Genomic DNA, 22,463 nt, shown 5'->3' with positions numbered 1-22,463 from the left:
TAGAGGGAAGCCAAAGTAGGGCCAACAATGTAGCTAGTTTATGAGCCTTTTTATATGACAGCGGCAACACGACAAACATTTTTGCGTTGCTCTCAAACCTTTTTTTTTGGTTTTTTTGCATTCTGTTACCCCTTTTTGGGTTTCAAGTTTAAGCATACAGTAAGTCAAGTAATTGTGTTGACAAAGATTAAATATTCACAACAATAAATTGCAAAAAATAAATATACTTTTGCTTGATTTTTTAATATTTATCTTATGATTAAACTTGCTATTTAGAACAAATAAATTAAAGAAAAGAATTTAGTGAGATAAAGTATTTATACTTTTATGTTTTTATTTTTTAATCAAAAAACATATATTTGCATTTATTTTATATCGTCAAAACAATTACTTTATTAAATGTTATTATAGAAATACAGTCAGGCAAGTAATTGATTTTCAAAATAAAAACCGTTTTTAGACCCCGTACTTAAAAAAAAGTACAGGGGTCTATTGGGTTTGTGTTTATTTATTTATTGAATTTATTTCAAATATATGTGAATTTTTGTATGTTTTCTAAACAATTACATGACCAACTGTACATATTAAAATGCAGGTAGTTATTTAATTGTTTGGATAATTAAAAAATCGTATTTAAAAAAGAGAAAAGCAACGAAATAATATTCACATACTTTATGTTTTGAAAAAAAAAAACACAATTAAATAGATTTTATTATTTATAAATTCTTTTTTTATTAAAGTTAATATTTTAAAGAAAATTTTAATAATGAGATTCCTTGCGAATTATTTTTATTTTAAATCAAACAAATATGTGATTAATTTATTTTATCAACACAATTATCTGACTCACTGTATATTCGTAGTAAGTGCATATTTCAGTATGAAGATACTCGACACTTAAAATTAGTATTAGCGCGTTGCCAATGAAATATCAATGCAGTGTTGCCACACTTTCACACTGCACTAGTTTCCACCTTCAAACTAGTTACAACTCTTGATTTGATAACTGTTTTCATTTCTTAACACACTCGATAACAAAAGCATAAGAAAAAGAAAAAAAAAAGAGAAATACAAAAAATGGAAATCCAGAACTTTCAACCGTCATCCTCATTTGATCATCGTCATGAATTCTATGTGAATTTCAGCAATGGGCAGTCCATACTACCGCGACATGGATGAGCCAACAAGTCCCGCCGGAGCGGGACATCATCGCAGCCGTAGTGCCAGCAGACCACCGATGTCACATGCCATGGACTATCCAAGTAATATCTCATATTCCAAATCAGTTCACTGCATTCTCTTTTTATCTATCTGCAATATTAACTCTACTCACTTATTTATGGAATCCTTAGGAACCCGCTATCAATCCCTCGATCGCGGTGGACTTGTGGATCCACACGATCGCGAGTTTATTCCCATACGAGAGCCGCGTGATCGCTCCCGGGACAGATCCCTGGAGAGAGGACTCTACCTAGAGGACGAACTCTACGGTCGCTCAGCTCGGCAAAGTCCCAACGCTTTAGGAGGTAATTATAAACGACTGTTTACTATAATTGCATTTTTCTACATTTCACTTACAAAAAACTGTTATATTATTATTTTAAAATTCATTTAAAAAAATAATTGTATTCATTCAATTTCAGTACTCAATTATAACCGTAACCGTTTTATTTTTAGTACCAAATCTGAGACCGTAAACGAAATAAATTATCTGTTAAGAACCGAATACCGAAACGTTTGTACCAGTACGGTTGTGGTAAACTTGCTAGGTCAAAGAGTTGTTCAACTTCCAACTGTCATAACTTGATTAAAACTGAACCGATTTTCAAGCGGAATGTCATTTTGATCATGATTTGGCCTCTAAATTCATTCTGCATTTAAATTCTGTTCATTTAGAAAATTTAATTATTTTCGACCAAGATTCGATTTCGATGCTAAGGGTCCCCCCTTTGAAATTTCGAAAATTCAAAATTTTAATTCTCAAGGTTTCTCTTTTTGTCAACTCCTTATATCGTAATTAGTATAAAACAACACTTTAAACTTGATTCTGAGACCTTTCATTTTTTTGTAAAAAATCATGCGAAATTGAACACAAATTTGGACTTGTAAAGTGGCTAAGTCCGCAGTCTGACCAACTTCAAACTGTCATAACTTGATCAAAACTGAACCGATTTTCAAACGGAATGTCATTTTGATCATGATTTGACCTCTAAACTCATTCTGCATTTAAATTTTGTTCATTTAGAAAATTTAATTATTTTCGACCAAGATTCGATTTCGATGCAAAGGGTCCCCCCTTTGAAATTTCGAAAATTCAAAATTTTAAATCTCAAGATTTTACTTTTAATCAACTCCTTATATCGTAATTAGTAAAAAACAACACTTTAAACTTGATTCTGAGACCTTTCATTTTTTTGTAAAAAATCATGCGAAATTGAACAAAAATTTGGACTTGTAAAGTGTCTAAGTCCGCAGTCTAACCAACTTCAAACTGTCATAACTTGATCAAAACTGAACCGATTTTCAAACGGAATGTCATTTTGATCATGATTTGACCTCTTAATTCATTCTGCATTTAAATTTTGTTCATTTAGAAAATTTAATTATTTTCGACCAAGATTCGATTTCGATGCAAAGGGTCCCCCCTTTGAAATTTCGAAAATTCAAAATTTTAAATCTCAAGATTTTACTTTTAATCAACTCCTTATATCGTAATTAGTATAAAACAACACTTTAAACTTGATTCTGAGACCATTCATTTTTTTGAAAAAAATCATGTGAAATTGAACAAAAATTTGGACTTGTAAAGTGGCTAAATCCGCAGTCTGACCAACTTCAAACTGTTATAACTTGATCAAAACTGAACCAATTTTCAAGCGGAATGTCATTTTGATCATGATTTGGCCTATAAATTCATTCTGCATTTAAATTTTGTTCATTTAGAAAATTTAATTATTTTCGACCAAATTCGATATCGATGGTAAGAGTCCCCCCTTTAAAATTTCGAAAATTCAAAATTTTAAATCTCAAGCTTTCACTATTACTCAACTCCTTATATCGTAATTAGTATAAAACAACACCTTAAACTGGTTTCTGAGACCTTTTATATATATATTTCAAACTCTCTTTTGCCAGGCTACAATACGGGTATGCCGACCTCAGATCGGGCCTATCTGGGAGACTTGCAGCATCAGAACACGGATCTGCAAAGGGAGCTGGGCAACCTGAAGCGTGAGCTGGAGCTGACAAATCAAAAGCTGGGCAGCTCCATGCACAGCATCAAGACTTTCTGGTCGCCCGAGTTGAAAAAGGAGAGAGCATTGCGCAAAGAAGAGAGCGCCAAGTACAGTCTGATCAATGATCAATTGAAGCTGCTCAGCACAGAGAATCAGGTAAGGAAATTAGCTTGAATAATTTGCGAGTTCAATTAATAAATCTAAATCGATTTCTTGTGCAGAAACAAGCGATGCTCGTGCGTCAATTGGAGGAGGAGCTGCGTCTGCGAATGCGTCAACCAAATCTGGAGATGCAGCAACAGATGGAGGCCATCTACGCAGAGAACGATCATCTGCAGCGTGAGATTAGCATATTGCGAGAGACCATCAAGGATCTCGAGTGCCGTGTGGAGACACAGAAGCAGACGCTGATCGCACGGGACGAGAGCATCAAGAAGCTGCTGGAAATGCTGCAGGCCAAGGGCATGGGTAAGTTTCCTTTTCTCCATCCATTTAAAACTCTTTGTCCCGACTGACTGAGCATTGTGCAGTCCAAGCCGTAAGAAGTAGGATGCTGAAATTCTTATACAACATAGCTGAAATGAATTCAATGTGATATAAGACGGCGTTTGCAAAATTCCAATTGAGAGGGGGTGTAAATTCGGGAAAATAATATTAATAATAACTGAAAATTAAAATTAGGGTTACAAATTTTAAATTATTAAATTTCTAAGTGTATTCGTAGACAAATTTGTAAAAAATTTAAATTAAACGATATTATTTTTTAGCAATATAATAATAATTTGACAATATTTGATGTGTCGTAATTTCTATTTTAAATTTTTCCTTTGATCTATATACTATATATTGTTTTTATGAACTATTGCAGGCAAGGAGGAGGAGCGTCAAATGTTCCAGCAAATGCAAGCGATGGCACAAAAACAGGTAAGTCCATTTTCCACTATCATTTTCCAATTTTCTTCTTTTTTTTCCTTGTTCTTTTGCCACCTGAAACAGGCGGCCAAAAAATATATAAAAAAAAAACAAACAAAAAATCGACTCTCTCTCAATTTTTTCGTTTGCGGCAAACAATGCTCTAGAGACAATGATTTCGTACACGGGGGGCAGGGGCTACAACAAGAACAAAATTAACAATAATAACAACAACAACAACAAATGGCTCTCTGCCCCCCACTCTTTAAACAACAACCAACCAAAGAAATACGTTATCAAAACTACAACAACAAAATACTACAAAAATACAACAAAAATACTTGTTAACTGTTTTTATACTATTATCTTAATTTTTGTTAATTTTCAACTTTGCTTGCTTGCAGAGTTATCTTTAAATATTTCTGAATTCATTTATTGCTAACAACATCACACATTCAAGTACCACACAAACTGCCCTCGTAAACTCGATTTGTAGTGTGCCTAGCATCCAAAAAAAAAAAAAAAAGAAAAAAATAACTCTTACAACATTTTTGCTTCGTTTTGCCAAAGTCTTAAACTTGGAGTTACAGATTAAAAATTAAATTGAAATTTACTTCTAGCATTTGCCGTTGTTTGTAGTGTTTTATTTAATTTAAGTACACACACACACACACACACACACATACTCTCACATATACACATATATATATGTTTATATATAAACGCCTGCTAAATGAATTGTCTGTTGTTTAATTAATTTGAGATGCTTCATTATTGTATTGCCTGTCCCAAAAATGAGCTCGAAATGCAAATGCATCACTTCAATAGCTCACACACACACACACACACACATAGACAGCTTGTCACACACTCATTGTTTGTCATTTTCAGTTGTTGCAACTTTGACTATGGAATATGGAGCAAGCACTTGTAATAAAATTCAATTTGTTGCATACATATTTCATAGACTTTCTGTATTTTTTTTTTTTTTGTTTTGGCCCACATTCAACTTTATTGCTTGTGCCATTTTTGTGCAACAAGGAAAATGCATTTTCCGATTTGCATCATAATTCAAACTTATTGTCACCCGAAACTGAAGAAACTGCAAACTATGGAAACTGCAGCATAAGCTGTGCATTTACTTACTTTAAATTTATTATTATCTGAAGTTCTTGCCACATGCCGCGTCGCAAGTTGCGTCATGTTGTGTCGCGTTGAATTATCCTGGGAAATCTATTGAAAGTTTGACAATTCTGACTCAGCTGTGAATTCATCCCCAAGGACAATAAACAGCTTATTACTCATAAGCATTTAAGTGCATACAGTATGTCAAATAATAGTTTGAACTAAGAGTAAATGCACATTAAATTTAATGGAATGGAAAACATTTTTACGTTGCTTATATATTTTTAAAAAAAGTTTCAACCAATGAATATTAAAATTTTTTTTTTGTAGCTTTGTGAAAATAGTAAAAAAATGATAAAAGCTAAGATAAATTAAAAAAAGCTAATTAAACTTCATTATATGAAAAATATTGTTGTGCTATAAAAATATATTTGTTTTTATAATTTAAAAAATAGTCTCTCCCAATAAAAATTAAAATTGAAGGTTTTTAGCTTTAAGAAAAAAATATATTTATTAAAAGCAGCTAAAATATATTTTTGTGTGTTTAATAAAATATATGCATTTATGGCTTGTCAAAAGAAATACTTGACATACTGTATATAGGAGAAACATAATAATTACGTACACGACAAGAATGCCTGGCCATAGATAAAATGCGTATACAGACATAATACCATATATTAAGCCACAATTCTCACTCATTCCTCTTGCCACAACAAAAGGCTGGACAGTGTCCATGGCATGTCAGCAACAACAACAACAAAAGCTCTGTGGCATGCCTAATGGGGTGGCATAAACAACCTTGATAGCAACTGCAGAGATACATAGATACGGAGATACATAGTTACTATTATTCTACTTATTTAAGGCGTCTCCGTTCTCAGCTTCGGCTCTTGACTGATCCAAGAGTACGAGTTGTTTATTCAGCTGCCACTTTGCTTGCCACTTGGGCTTGCTGCCCACTTGCCAATTTACGAGTGTATTCGCATTTTATTCACGCATTAAATGAATGCCGAAAACTGCGGCAATTCAACATTGCATATACAGCTATTCAAATAATTGTTTGGACAAAAACAAATCGCATATTTTATATTGAAAACTAGCTCCGCAAACTAAAAACATATTTCTTGGTTTTTAAAAATTATCAAACTTATTTTTCTAATGGTTCTAAGAAGAAGTTAAGGAAAAATAAAAAATATTACTAACCATTTAATTTAACTATTTTTAATAATCAAAAATAAATATGTGAACATTGTAACTTTGTCAAACAAATTACTTGACAAACTGCACATGACTAAATAAAATTTCTAGATTTTTTAAATGTGTTTTTCTTAGGTTTTTAGGCAGGACAAAACAAGGCTCTGAAAACGAGAAACCAGGGACATCAGTAATTAAAAATCGTCAGTTCAAAATGTGACAGCAACAACAACAATTTCACTTCAGTTCCTTTTGCTCTTTTCCTCTTCTATTCCTTCAATTTGCTAGCTTTTATTTCGAAGAGTGAGCGAGCAATTAAAAGTTGCGTATACGCCGCATGTGATAGGCCGAAAAAAAAATAGTGAGCAATCAGTGCCGTTAGAAATTTGTTGTTGTTGTATCGAGGTCAACTCGTTGTTACGTTCCAATTGCATTTTCTACATACATACATATATTCCAATATCTATGCACATGTTCAGTTCTGTCTCTTAGCGCTATAAACCGATATCGAATGTAATTAATAGTCACTAGTTTTTTTATTTTGTTGTTCCTTTGAGAACTCAGTCAAGGCTGCTCTATTTTCATGAACTGAATTGTTCAACGCCCTGTCGTTTATTTATAATTATCCTTAGCCAAGTAAATTACACTTTGTAAGAGAGACAAATAGTTTGCCATTGATGCTGTTTTTCATCTAGTTAACTATTGTTTTTAATCAAACGCTTGATTTCAACTAAATTGTATTTGCTTGTCAAGCAATTTGCAAGAGTCTAAAACTGGCAACAGAAAAATAAATAAAAGTTATTGACATGCAATTAAACTAAGTTAAAAAAAAATGTGAAGCATTCAATTCGTACTTATTTAAATGCGCGGAAGATTCAGTAATAATAAACTCATTTAAATTGAAAAATTAACAATTATATTGAATAATTTTGACTACACGAAATTTAATAGTAAATTTTTGAATTATATGAAAAAATTCTATTTCAATTTTAATTTTTATTTAAAAATGTCAATATTAAAATAAAAATTTATATATTATTTTAAAAGTCAAATAGAAGGCTTTCGTTCTATAAATTTAATTTAACTATTATTTTACAATTTCTAAATAAAAATTGGAGGTAAGAATTCATTTCAAAGCCATTAAAAATTTACTATTTTATGAAAATGTATTTTAAAAATTATAACACATTAGTTATGTTTGCTGCTATTTATATTTATTATAGGTACAGATTTTCGCAATTTTATTGACTAGTTGACTATGTCAAAGACTTTGCTTATTGCCAATTTCTGGGTCTTATATAACATTGAGCTTACGCATATTTTGTATGTATTTGTGTCAATTTTTATTAACATTTTATATGGGCATTTATGTGGCGCCACTTGGTCTGTGTGTTTGGTGTGTGTGTGTGTGTGTGTGTGTGTATGTTTTCTGTGTATCTTTGGGCATATATATTTGCCCTCTGAATCGTACGAAACTATAAAACCTTCTCTAACACTTTTTAGCTTGATTTGGAGCGTGAAATCAAGAAATACGCTCAGGAGGAGCAGGGGGTGAGGGTGAGTTACAGTTATAGTCACAGTAACAGTTACAGTTACACACATTCTTGGCTTTTTTAGCTTCTCGGGCTCGACAAAAGTATATTTGCGCCTATGCTTCTTTATCCCACATTTATCCACATTTATCCACATTTATCCGCATTTATCTCTTGGTCTTTATCCATTAGACATTGCATTGTGTAGGCCACATGACCTGGTCTTGGTCTAAACCACATAAACTGTCGATGAATGCCAGCCACATTCAAATATTCATGCTGTTTGACCCCCTGACCCCCTTACCCCGCCTCACTTTCACTGCCATCTAACTTCCCTTCACCCCTTTTGCCTTTCCCTTTATTGGCCAGCACAAATTACCGAGCTATGCAAAACGGCGCCAATGCCTGAATTTTAATTAGCATGCAAAGCGAACATCACAGAAGAGAAAGAGGGGGACAGAGAGAAAGGGAGAAAGGAGAGCGAGAGAGACAGGCAGGCAGCCCAAAAGAAAGGGAGTAAAGAGCGCAAAGATTCGTCCATGCATACGCATAAATAACAAGTAGTTAAGTATACAGATGAGCGTACTCGACCATCAAAGACCCTGTACTAATTCTTACTTCTTAATTTTACTTCCTATTTATCACTTTGGAAAGGCACTCTACGCTAGTGACATAGCAACATATACAGAAAATATGGAAAATTTTCTACGAGATTGAAATAAAATTGTTTTAAAATGAGTAAACTTCTAGACGCATATTTTTGGAAAAAATATTTGGCATCCAAATTTATTAGATTCGTTAAAAAAATTTATTCCTCTGGATCTAGATATTAATTCAATGTCATAATTACTATAAAACGACAACTTATCATTTGAAAATGTTTTAAAATTGATTGAAACCGAAAGAAAAAAAAGCTGAAATAGAACCTTTTACCGAAATAGTTGTTTCGAATCGAACCGGAAGCGAACCCGTAACATAAATTGGTTTCGGTTTAATTCCTTGTTATAAACATATAGCCAAATGTTTGTTTTGGTCAAAAAAATTTTATTTTATGGATTAAGACATGACTTTTAGTGTCTGCTAATCAAATATTCCCCTCGACCAACTCAATAAACCCTTTCCAATTCTCAAGTGCAGAATCTAATAATTGCAGTGGGTGTGGCAGTGTGTGTTTGTGTGTGTTTGTGTGTGTATGTGTGTGTGACTGCTAGTTATTATACATGAAATGGCTGGCAGCTCAACTCATGATATATTGTGTAAGGGAGAAGAATGAAAATGAGGATGAGGAGGAGGAGGAGAAGAAAGAGGACACGGCATACGAGACACTTTGTTTATTATGCCACGGGTATAAAATAATTACGCGGCTTGCCACAAAATTCATTTAACTGTCAAACACTATACACACACACACACACACACACACGGGGGGGGAAAGACACACAGAGACACACTTGCAATCACAAAAGTTTATAAAGTTGTGTCCCAGGCTCCCAGTTTGTGTCCTGTTCGTGTCCTTGTCATGTTGTGTGTTGTTGTGTCGTGTCCTGAACAAACGCAATGCAATTACAAAGTGCGCTGATAGAATTCGTTTATTTAGAGTCGAGTTGAGTTAAGTTGAGTTGAGTTGAGTGAATTGAAATGAAATGAAAACAATTAAGCCGGAAACGGAAATGCGCTGTGAAACTGCTCTGAACTCTGAACTGGCACTGACCCAGCAGATAAACCCACGCCCAACCCTGCCACGCCCCCTTCTCTCATGCCACTCTTGACAGCAATGCTGTAGTCGGAAACTGGCACACAAACACTTATTTATACACTGAAAGAAAATATTCTTTATATTAATATACAAACATAATACTCATTTAACGAAATATATTGTGTTTATAGATTTCTCACAAAGTTCTCCTTTTACAAAAAAAAGTTCATGCTTAATATTATAGAGTGAAGCGGTCTTTTTTATCAGTGTACACAGAGCAGAGAAAGCAGCATCCTTTATGCTGTCTGTGAATGCGAATCTCACTGGAGCTGAGCTCATCATTGGTCCTGCCATTTCCACTTAAAATGTCAGTTTCAATTGATTTATCGATTTCCATGCAATTGAATTTCAATTTTAAATGGCCAAGCACAAACATCTCAAACATCTACCTCATTTCTCTCATCTCCCTCATTCACTTATTCACTCATTCCCCATTCATACTCTATGCAGTTGCTCTGATGTTGTCCTACTGATTGCAGTTGTGGTTTCTGTGCCACCTCAACACACAACAAACACACACACACTAAACTAATAAGCTAAACTAGGACAACAGCCACAAAGTGAGGGAGCAATAGGAAAATTGATTGCTTAAAGGTAAAACGTTCGGAATAACAAGTCTTAAAGTGTTGCATTTAACCATAAATTCATTCTCAATCACTTTTTTTGCATACTACAACTCAATAAATTTATATCTTAAAGCATTCCGAAAAAGTGAACAGTCCTGACAAAAAAATTTAAATTTTCTTAATAAATTATATATATAAAATTATAGGAGTCATATTTTTGACAAAAGTTTGACAGTTCGACAGTTTCGACAGTTTGAAGTTTTTGAAACGGTGTCAAAATTGATTTTTAATCTATTATTAACTGTACTACTCTAATCATGTATCAAAAAGTGTCATAAATAAGCAAACTACATGAGCATAAAAAGTGTTGCCTACTTCTTAGAGCAGCTCAAAATATACAATGTTAAAAAATAGCAAAATGCACAAAATTGCCAGCTTGTTTACATAAATATTAAATATTAATATTGTTATTAATTAAATATTAAATTTTGGTATTAAATTGTTTGAGGGTATCACAAATTCTATAGTACTGCAGTTAAGCATTCAGAGCATTAAATTATGTTGCCTACTTTTGTGGGCAAACAGATAATCAAGTTCATAATATGCATTGATGCTGTACGTGGTTGCACGGACTAATCGAAAGGCAGCCTGCACTGCCATTTGTCATTTGCCACTTCCACTTGTTCACTTTCATTTTCATTTTCATTTGCAACATTTGGTGGCGTCAGTGGCATAAAAACAGCTGCTGTAAACGAGATGCATGAAATGCATTTTTGTGTCAGACGCACGCGCTGCGGGCATCCAATGCAAAGCTGGCAATGCCAATGCAGCAGCAACAGCAACAACAACAGCAACACACAATTGCAACAACAACAACAACAAAAACAACAACAACTGTGGCAGCTGCAAGGATAACGATGCCAGCAGCAAGTAAATCGCAATGTTTGATGTTTAGCACAAACTAAGGCCGCTAATTCGTGGCAGGCAACACACACACACACACACAAACAGTTAAGAGAGAGCGAGAGAGAGAGAGAGACTGAGCAGCTAGCGAGAGAGTCACGAGACTCACGTGTTCTGCTCACGACAGCTCACGACGCCAATCAATAAATGCAAAGTCAAAAAACGCAAACGAATCTCAAAAGCTTTTGAGCGTAAATCGTAAAAGCTTTTTTAGCACACGCTTGAAACGAGCTAAAGTTGTAAAGCTCTCTTTGCCGACTGCCGACAGCTGAAAGCCGACTGCTGAGCACCGAAGCCGAATGTCAAAAAGCCGAGTACCTAACAGTGTTGGCAGCACGTCTTGTTTTGTACCTTAAACACGTCTAAATCTACAACTGCGGGTAAATCTCTAGAAATACAGACAGCGCAAATTCTAGCTATTTTCAATGTGAAAAAACTTAACACAAATTTTTATATAGATCAGATACTTGTAGCAATTGTCAGAATTCTAAATTCTAGTCATGATTATATATTGATACAAAGCTTCTCCCCTTTAAAAAAAAATGTTTATTTTTCTTTAATTTTCAAAATGTTAATTTGCATTTATTTGCTGAGTTTATATATAAAATGATGAAGATTATGATATCGTTTAAACACCTATAAAAATTTTAATTTTTATTTAATATTAATGTTAAATAGTTTTAATAAAACTAGAAATTTTTTAATTTTGTATGTCAAAAAATTTAGAAATTTTAGGACCTTCTTTAAAAGAAGACTTTTTTAGTTAGAAAACTAACTTGCAGAGTTATTACTTAAAATGGTCAGGATTATGAAATCGCTTAAGCATCTTTATAAATATTTTGACTTTTATAAACTATTGTCCTGTACAATGCTCAGTGAGTAAGTCAGTCAGTCAGGACAAAGATTTGTATATATAGGTAGATTAAAAATTTTGAAATGATGACAATAAAGATATTGAATAATGTAGCTAAATGCTGGCTTCTTTTCTTTTGCTTTTCAACGTTTGTCAACACTGTTGTTAAGTGCTAAGTGACGATTACCGAGTGCCGAATGCACCACATGACGCGTTTTTGAGCTAAACCGAAGTTGAGTCGAGATTTTGCGCTCAAATCGAAGCTTTGCAAATGCCAAAGGGGCAGTTCTCCTTCCCTCCGTCTCTCTCTCTCTCCCTTCTGTCTCTCTCTCTCTCTCTCTTTTCTCTGCTGCTGCCAAACTGTCTCAATGGTCGCTGGCCTCGTGGGCGCGAAAGCTTTGCATTTGAAGACAGTTGTATACGCAACGTTTTAGCTAACGAGACACGAGAAACGAGACACGGACTCGGACACGGAGTTATCCAAAAAATTGTCGAGTTGCCCGCAAAATCGCGACGCGTACGCATCGAAATTGTGTGACTTGTGTGACTGCCCATTGAAATTAGAGAAGAAAAGCAGCAAAATTATATATAATATATAAATATATATCTATTAGAAATATCTGCAATTATATTGTTCATGTAAATAAGTGCATACAATTGTTATGTACATACAGATTTAGGCTAGATAATCGCGATTCGTTTGCTCCAAATTTCTGAGCCAATTGTGCCATAAATACAAAAAAAAAACAAATACATACGAGTGGCAAGAAAAAAAAAACGTGGCGCGAACGTGTGTGCCACATAAAATCATTGAGCAAAAATAAGAAAGAAAAAAATAAAATCCTTCAAAAGGATGTAAAGCATTTCAATTTGTGCCTTTACCTGCAAAAATCTCTCACTTTGTGTGTGTGTGTGCTTCCAAAAGTAAATTAAAAGAAAATTTATTTAAAAAAAAAAAAAAGAAAAAAATGCAAATGCAGAGAAATAAAATAGCAAAGTAAAAGAAAAACGCATGAGCAAAAAAAAGTGCACTTTCAATTAAAAGCTAGCCACAGCAGCCGTGGCAGCGACGGCGACAGCGACTGAGACAGCGACAGCGACTGCGGCAGAGGCAGCGCATAAAATCAATAATTTTGTTTAAGCAGCCAAAAATCTGCGACATTAACAACAAGAAATTGACAGCAGAAACAGTAACAACAGCAACAACAACAACTGCAATAATAACAACAACAACAACGACAACCTCTGCAACCACAACAACAACAACAAAAGCTAAAAATTCAGCTTAATAAAAAAATCAGTTAGTCAGTCAGGACAAACATTTTTATAAAATAATATATACACACACTTGTATTTGGTGTTGTTGTATGCGTGTGTCTGTGTGCCTTGTCAGAAGGTTACACTAAGCAGACGACGCTAAGAAGCAGCAAGAAGAAGAAGAGCAAGAGAAGACAACAACAGCAGCAACAACAGCAACAACAACGTCAAGATAATAGACCAAAAGTAACGAGGAAGTTGCTGTTAGCGGTTTATTATTGTATTACTAGAGACAAGCAGGCAGACAGACAAACAGACAGACATTCACACACACACACACACTCGCACACACACACACATGCGCACAAACTTAGAAGCAACTCAAATTACATAAATAGCAATAGAGCATTTTACCAAGTACAACGAACTGCAACATTGTAAATATATATACACACATACATATATCTATACATATATAGATATATTTGCTTAGCAGCAACAGCAATAATTGCAGCTGCCACAGCAACAACAACAACAACAACGATAACAACGACAACAACAGCGACAACGACAGCAACATTTTAAAGTCAAGGCATTTAGCAGCAACATAAACCTATGGACAATGCCTATGTCTACTATAAGGTACTGTAGCTACCCAGCAACAACAACAACAACAGCAACAACAACAACAATCTGTATGCAAAGTCAATCAATCAATCCATCATCAATCAGTTCAGTTCGTTCATCATCAACTCTCAAATCAACTTCACGCAATCAACTCAACTCAAAAGCAACAACAATAAATAACAGCAACAACAAATAACAACAACAACAACTATAAACAAAAACGTCACCTTCATCAATACACAACAATACAGATACAGCTAAAGATACAGATACATTTACAGATACAGATACAGATACAAACAAACAAAATCATCATGAACTCATCAAGTTCAATTGTCATTTCATCATTTTCATGTCTTTGTCAAGCGCTGCAAAATGTTGCTGCCAATCAGTACACTACACTACACAACGCAACAACACACAGACCCGTCAAATACTCTAACGCGTTACTCAAATAAATTGCCACTCAATCAAAACAACTTATGTGGAGAGAAATGAGCAAAAAAGGGGAGAGAGCGGAAAAGGCGGTGCAAGCAGTGTTGCCTACTTTTTAGTAGTCACTGTTTTGAGCTGTTTTTTTAGTGTGTAGCACAGAGTAAAACTAGCACTAGTATAACAGCTAGAACAAACAATAAAATGTAATAAATAAATCAGAGAATGTGCCTGGCTGCTTTCTGGTGGGGCAGGTCATTAGTTTTCTGGCTTGCCCAATTCTTTGCAAGTTTTTTGCTGCTGCAGGCCAAGTTAATGTCTTGGCCAGGCGCCACAGCAAACACGACACGACAGGACATGCACACCACACACCACAATTCTCAGTAATTTCTTTACTCAGTGAGTGTGCACATAAAAAGCATAGCATACTTTTATGCTAATCGAATCGTAAAGCACTTTTAAAGGTCAGCATGAGTAATTAGTGAAATTCGAGCGAGTTGAGCGAATGAGCTTAAGTGCAAATGTTCAGCAAACTTCCACACACACACACACACACACATAAACACACACGACAGTCTATTCAAAATGAGAAACGTGCAGACATGCACAGTGCACAATGCAAGTTTCGTGTCCGTGACGTACGACCATCCGCTCATTAGCAAAAAGCCCCCAACGCGTGCCGCAATTGTTCTAAATGCGACAGACAAAACTGACTGTGTGTCTATCTATGTGTGCGAGTGTGAAAATGAGCTCACAAAGAGCTTGCAAGACGCTTCGATACCCAGCACTAAAATTGTGTAGTATTAAATAAGTTAAGTGCTGATATTAATCACTGCGCTCAAAAGTATGCAATGAAAAATCAAATATTAAACGTAAATGCAACGCTTAAAAGTATGCCATGAAAAGTCAAGCAAGATTTTAGAAGCTGCGCTTAAAAGTATGCAATGAAAAGTAAAGAATAAGATTGAATATTAAATGTTGCACAAAAAATCAGTTATTAGAGCCAAATCAATTTATAGAACAGATTTCTCAGCTAAAAATACTGGACAAGAAAGTTGTAATTGGCAGGATAGATTTACGAGAGCAGTCAAGGACTTCAATGCTACCCTAAAAAGTAGGCAATGAAAAATTAAGCTCATATTTTTGAAATATGGAGACTTTAATTCGAATGGTGTGCAATAAAAGCCTTAAATCAAAGATTTTAAGTGTTGATCTAGAATTACAGCAAAAGCCATTTATAGAACAGTTTTCTTGACACCAAAACTTTCTAATTTATTACAGTGACTTCAGAGCTGAAATTGGCATAAAATTGTTGTAGGTCTGAGTGCCAACTGAGGACAAAGAAATTGAGATTCAACGACTATATATAGTATATGAGTATACTCATAAATCAATTTTAATTTTAGGTTTTGATTTTTTCACATAAAATTTATTTGCTTAAGCTAAAAAAATGACAGACGAATTTATTGATTGGCGAAAAACTTAATTTTTGAAGTTTGATATTTATCACACTTAGCATTTTAGCATTATTTAAAAAGCAAAAAATGTTAGAAATTTTGAAAGTGAAAAAAACTGAACAAGACAGCTAGCATGTAAATCTTGTTGTAGGGTATATTGAAAGACAAAAAGGGGACAATGCCAACACACCAAACACTCAGCACTTCATAAATGTCACTTGAAATACATTCTTTAGCCCTCTCTTCTCTCTGAGACCCCTTTTTGCCGGTACACAGTTGCATCCGCACGTGCGTGAGATGAGACAATTGCCAGAGAAATGTAATGATGACAGCCAGGCGGCAGTGGAAAAGAGGAAAAGGGGAATTGGGGGATGGGGATGAGATGGATGAAAGGGATCAGTTGGTGTTCGTCTGTCTGGCCTCGAAACGTGATGATTTGTCATAATTACAAGGCGCAAAGCTGCAACTGCATTTCTACACTGACAAAAAATAATAAGAACCAGGGAATACCACCGGAACCCATTCCGGAACCGTTAACCGAAACTAACCGTTTCATTTTTAGTACCAAATCTGAGACCGTAACCGAAATAAATTCTCTGTCCAGAACCGAATACCGAAACGTTTGTACCGGTACGGTTGTGGTAAACTTGCTAGGTGAAAGAGTTGTCCAACTTCAAACTGTCATAACTTGATCAAAACTGAACCGATTTCCAAGCGGAATGTCATTTTGATCATGATTTGGCATCTAAATTCATTCTGCATTTAAATTTTGTTCATTTAGAAAATTTAATTATTTTCGACCAAGATTCGATTTTGATGCTAAGGGTCCCCCCTTTGAAATTTCGAAAATTCAAAATTTTATATCTCAAGTTTTCACTTTTTATCAACTCCTTATATCGTAATTAGTATAAAACAACACTTAAAACTTGATTCTGAGACCTTTCATTTTTTTGTAAAAAATCATGCGAAATTGAACAAAAATTTGGACTTGTAAAGTGGCTAAATCCGCAGTCTGACCAATTTCAAACTGTCATAATATGATCAAAACTGAACCGATTTTCAAGCAGAATGTCATTTTGATCATGATTTGGCCTCTAAATTCATTCTGCACTTAAATTTTGTTCATTTAGAAAATTTAATTATTTTCGACCAAGATTCGATTTCAATGCTAAGGGTCCCCCCTTTGAAATTTCGAAAATTCAAAATTTTAAATCTCAAGTTTTCACTTTTTATCAACTCCTTATATCGTAATTAGTATAAAACAACACTTAAAACTTGATTCTGAGACCTTTCATTTTTTTGTAAAAAATCATGCGAAATTGAACAAAAATTTGGACTTGTAAAGTGGCTAAATCCGCAGTCTGACCAACTTAAACTGTCATAACTTGATCAAAACTGAACCGATTTCCAAGCGGAATGTCATTTTGATCATGATTTGGCCTCTAAATTCATTCTGCATTTAAATTTTGTTCATTTAGAAAATTTAATTATTTTCGACCAAGATTCGATTTTGATGCTAAGGGTCCCCCCTTTGAAATTTCGAAAATTCAAAATTTTAAATCTCAAGTTTTCACTTTTAATCAACTCCTTATATCGTAATTAGTATAAAACAACACTTTAAACTTGATTCTGAGACCTTTCATTTTTTTGTAAAAAATCATGTGAAATTTAACAAAAATTTGGACTTGTAAAGTGGCTAAATCCGCAGTCTGACCAATTTCAAACTGTCATAATATGATCAAAACTGAACCGATTTTCAAGCAGAATGTCATTTTGATCATGATTTGGCCTCTAAATTCATTCTGCACTTAAATTTTGTTCATTTAGAAAATTTAATTATTTTCGACCAAGATTCGATTTCAATGCTAAGGGTCCCCCCTTTGAAATTTCGAAAATTCAAAATTTGAAATCTCAAGTTTTCACTTTTTATCAACTCCTTATATCGTAATTAGTATAAAACAACACTTAAAACTTGATTCTGAGACCTTTCATTTTTTTGTAAAAAATCATGCGAAATTGAACAAAAATTTGGACTTGTAAAGTGGCTAAATCCGCAGTCTGACCAACTTAAACTGTCATAACTTGATCAAAACTGAACCGATTTTCAAACGGAATGTCATTTTGATCATGATTTGGCCTCTAAATTCATTCTGCATTTAAATTTTGTTCATTTAGAAAATTTTATTATTTTCGACCAAGATTCGATTTCGATGCTAAGGGTCCCCCCTTTGAAATTTTAAAAATTCAAAATTTTAAATCTCAAGTTTTCACTTTTAATCAACTTCTTATATCGTAATTAGTATAAAACAACACTTTAAACTTGATTCTGAGACCTTTCATTTTTTTGTAAAAAATCATGTGAAATTTAAAAAAAATTTGGACTTGTAAAGTGGCTAAATCCGCAGTCTGACCAACTTCAAACTGTTATAACTTGATCAAAACTGAACCGATTTTCAAGCGGAATGTCATTTTGACCATGATGTGGCCTCAAAATTCATTCTGCATTTAAATTTTGTTGATTTAGAAAATTAAATTATTTTCGACCAAGCTTCGATTTCGATGCTAAGGGTCCCCCCTTTGAAATTTTAAAAATTCAAAATTTTAAATCTCAAGTTTTCACTTTTAATCAACTTCTTATATCGTAATTAGTATAAAACAACACTTTAAACTTGATTCTGAGACCTTTCATTTTTTTGTAAAAAATCATGTGAAATTTAACAAAAATTTGGACTTGTAAAGTGGCTAAATCCGCAGTCTGACCAACTTCAAACTGTCATAACTTGATCAAAACTGAACCGATTTTCAAGCAGAATGTCATTTTGATCATGATTTGGCCTCTAAATTCATTCTGCATTTAAATTTTGTTCATTTAGAATATTTCATTATTTTCGACCAAGATTCGACTTCAATGCTAAGGGTCCCCCCTTTGAAATTTCGAAAATTTTAAATTTTAAATCTCAAGTTTTCACTTTTAATCAACTCCTTATATCGTAATTAGTATAAAACAACACTTTAAACTTGATTCTGAGACCTTTCATTTTTTTGTAAAAAATCATGCGAAATTGAACAAAAATTTGGACTTGTAAAGTGGCTAAATCCGCAGTCTGACCAACTTCAAACTGTCATAACTTGATCAAAACTAAACCGATTTTCAAGCAGAATGTCATTTTGATCATGATTTGGCCTCTAAATTCACTCTGCATTTAAATTTTTGAAAGTGTAAATCAGGGGTTTCACTTGTCAAGTGGGCAGGTCTGGTGGGTTGGGGGCGTGGCACATGCTGTCAATCCTTGTGGCTACACCGAGTTTTATTCGAGTCATAAAAAAACAGCCTCATGTTTTCGACTTTATTTTGACTGCGTGTTTTACAATATCTTTTTATGTGTTTATTTTTAATTTTATGTTTTGAGTGAAGCACGCAGCCAACGAAAATAGCAGACAAAACAGGCACACACACACACAAACACTGATATAAATATATATATATATATACAATCTACTACATGTGTACTTTTGCACTTAACACACTTATTGTTGGGCACTTTTGTTTTTTTTTTTGTTTGTTTGCTGCCTTTGATTTTTTTTTTTTTTGCTTATTTTCATTTGCTTTTGGATTTGCCTTTTTCTTTCGCTACGTTCATCTGCTTCTCCTTCTGCTCTTTCTCTAGCTCCTTCTGTTTCATTTTCATTTGCTTTGTCTTTAGCTTTGTGTATTTCATTTCATTTGAGTTCCTGTAACGACCTCCCCCCTCATCATGCCTTTCTCTTTAACACAGAGATGTCGTTGTGGCGTTCTCTGTACACATACATACATACACACACCCACAAAATAAAATACATACACATTGCAGCACACATGACGTATACGTAATAGCCTTGTAACCAAAATGTTGTTATTTCGGGCCACATTCATTGAGTGTGACTGTGTGAGTGTGTGTGAGTATATGTCGTTTTTTATTTCGCTCTTTGATATATACATATATATATATATATATATATATACATCTGTGTGTGTACTTTTCTGTGTATGTGTTGGCCAAAGTTCTTGGCATTATTTGAAGTGTGTGCGAGTCACTTTAGCTGTTCACCTGCTCTCTCAGTTTCTCTCTCTCTCTCTCCCAGTCTTTCTCTCTTTTTTGCTCTCTCTCTCTCTTTCGTTCACTCTTATTCTCTTGCTGTGCGTGGCTTGGCATAATTTCTAAATTTATACTTTAAACTCGTGACTTTATTATAAAATACATTACATTACACATACATACATATCCTTAACAGATTAATCCTAACTGTTGGTGTTAATTGTCGTGTGTTTCAAATGAAATATAATTTTTTTTTTTTAATTATTCATACCTTTTAATTAAATACTTTCAACACTTACTCAATTAAAGATAAACGGCAGTCTTTTGTTTATTTAACTGAAAATTAATATAAACAACACAAAGAAATAAATTAAAATTATTGTAATTTCAAATTAATTATTCTATATACATATATAAAAATTCCTAGATTATTCTAGGATTATATGCTATGCACATTTGATTTCAAATTTTAACCAAATTTGGTAAAATAAATAGCTTAAACAAAACAATTCTTTCAAATATTTGTATCTCATTAGTTGCTGCCAGTACTGTTTGCTTATAGAAAAATTTATTTTTAATTTATAGCATTTTTTACTACTAAATATTAGTGCTAAAAATTTTCCCTTAATTTTTTTTTTTTTTTGTGAAATACATTTTAATTTTTTTTTATAATCTTAAATTTTAGTTAGCATTTTATGGAACGCTGTTTGAATTCTTTACTTGTCGTTACATAATCAAAAAGTAATATTAATACTTAAATACAAACACGAGAAACACACAAAGCAAACAAAACAAAAAACATAAAAAAAAAATATATATATATACGATAAATTTTTTAAATTATTTAATGCAATTAAATCGAATATCAAAAAAAAAAATTATTAGTGAAATGTGATTTATTTAGCATACAAGAGTAATTCTTTTGTCATTTTATTGCCAAAAGATGCAGATTTTTTCACGAAACTTATCGATTGTAATGGCTCCAATAATTGGCTTTTTTTATATGCAAAAGTTAAAACAAAGCAAAAAAAACAAAAACTAAAAAAAAATAAAACACTTAAAACGATGAAAGCGAGATGCTTTGCATTTGTTTCCCAGAATTGATCATTTTCAATTTTTTAACATACATCTATAACACATTTTGTTGTTGTTCTAAAAGCAAACACAAAACGAGGCAAAAACAATAGAATATGCAATGACCAAAAAAGCTTCAAAACTCCCAAAAAGAACAAACATAAAAAATATCAATTAAAACCAACTAAAGAAATTAAAAACGTATGCAACTATTTACAATATGCTTTTGTAATATTTTCGCACCAATAAAAAGAAAAGAAAAAATATCAGAGTACAGCTAAAACAAACAAAAAAAGTCAAAAGCTAAAACTAAAAAAAAAGAAGAGAAGAGAAAAAAAATAAAATTAAATGTAGGCAAGTTAATTACTGACAAATCTCTTTGACGATAAAATGATGAAACAATTATGACCTGTATATAACATACATACTTACATACGTACCTCCTATACATCAAACTATATATATATATATATATATATAAATATATATACCACATTTTCCAACTCTCTCCTCTATCTGTCGCTTTGTCGTTCTATTCATACTTAATCAAAATATAAAATAAAATATCTCTGTGTATATATTTATATATTTTTATATATAAATACAATCTTCTAAAGTATTTTGTTTTTATTTGTTCAAAAAAAACAAAGACGATTTTAAATCTGATTTACCCAACTCCCCAACCCCTTCCAGTTCCCTTTAACTGAACTTTAGACTGGCCGTCTGTTGCAGATTTTTTTTTTAACTATTAAAAAAAATATATTACTTTTTGGTTTTGTAAATAAAATGAACTCGAGTACAAATTGAAATTTGAAACTAACGACGAACAAAGCAACCAACAAGTCACACACACACATAGCAAATTTACACCTATATACACACTCATACAAACACACACAGACACTCACATACACACATGAAATAAATTCCTAAATCCATTTGAAAAATCAGCCGCAATATTTTTAAAACTTGCGTTTAAATTCAATAAAAACTCTCTCTCTCTCTCTCTCTCTCTAACTATATCTCTGTGTCTCTGTCTGCCATATCACTATTTATTGCTGTCTCTCTTTCTCTATCTAACTCTATCTCTGTCTTTGTCACACTCACTGTCTGTCTAACTCTACTCAAATACTACTCAATAAATACTTTTACATATATATATTCCAATATATATATATATACACCACATTATAATATATATACCTATATATATATTTTGTTTGTTTCTCACCTAACACAACAACAACAACAATTACAGCTACAACAACAACACAGAAACAATTGTTTACAATATACTTTTGCACGTTATTTCTATAATGCATCTGAACTATATATTGTTATAAGTAATTTATGTTTCTTTCCCTGCGTACAAGCATTAAAATACCAAAATACCAAAAAAC

General features: G+C 33.1%; 1 protein-coding gene across 1 annotated transcript in view; it reads left to right on the top strand.

The window, feature by feature from the left end:
• The window catches only part of LOC117782835 (trichohyalin), a 53,134-nt gene that overhangs the window by 7,943 nt on the left and 22,728 nt on the right, over positions 1-22,463 (top strand). Inside the window, exons 3-7 of the mRNA XM_034619885.1 lie at positions 1,146-1,262; positions 1,353-1,526; positions 3,136-3,392; positions 3,458-3,704; positions 4,105-4,160. Coding sequence (XP_034475776.1) covers positions 1,146-1,262; positions 1,353-1,526; positions 3,136-3,392; positions 3,458-3,704; positions 4,105-4,160 — 851 coding nt within the window. The remainder of the gene's footprint in view (positions 1-1,145; positions 1,263-1,352; positions 1,527-3,135; positions 3,393-3,457; positions 3,705-4,104; positions 4,161-22,463) is intronic.

This window comes from Drosophila innubila (assembly GCF_004354385.1).
Source record: "Drosophila innubila isolate TH190305 chromosome 2R unlocalized genomic scaffold, UK_Dinn_1.0 1_C_2R, whole genome shotgun sequence".
Lineage (NCBI taxonomy): Eukaryota > Metazoa > Arthropoda > Insecta > Diptera > Drosophilidae > Drosophila > Drosophila innubila.
Note: the sequence above shows the minus strand (reverse complement) of the source record. Positions and strands in the feature narration are given on the sequence as shown.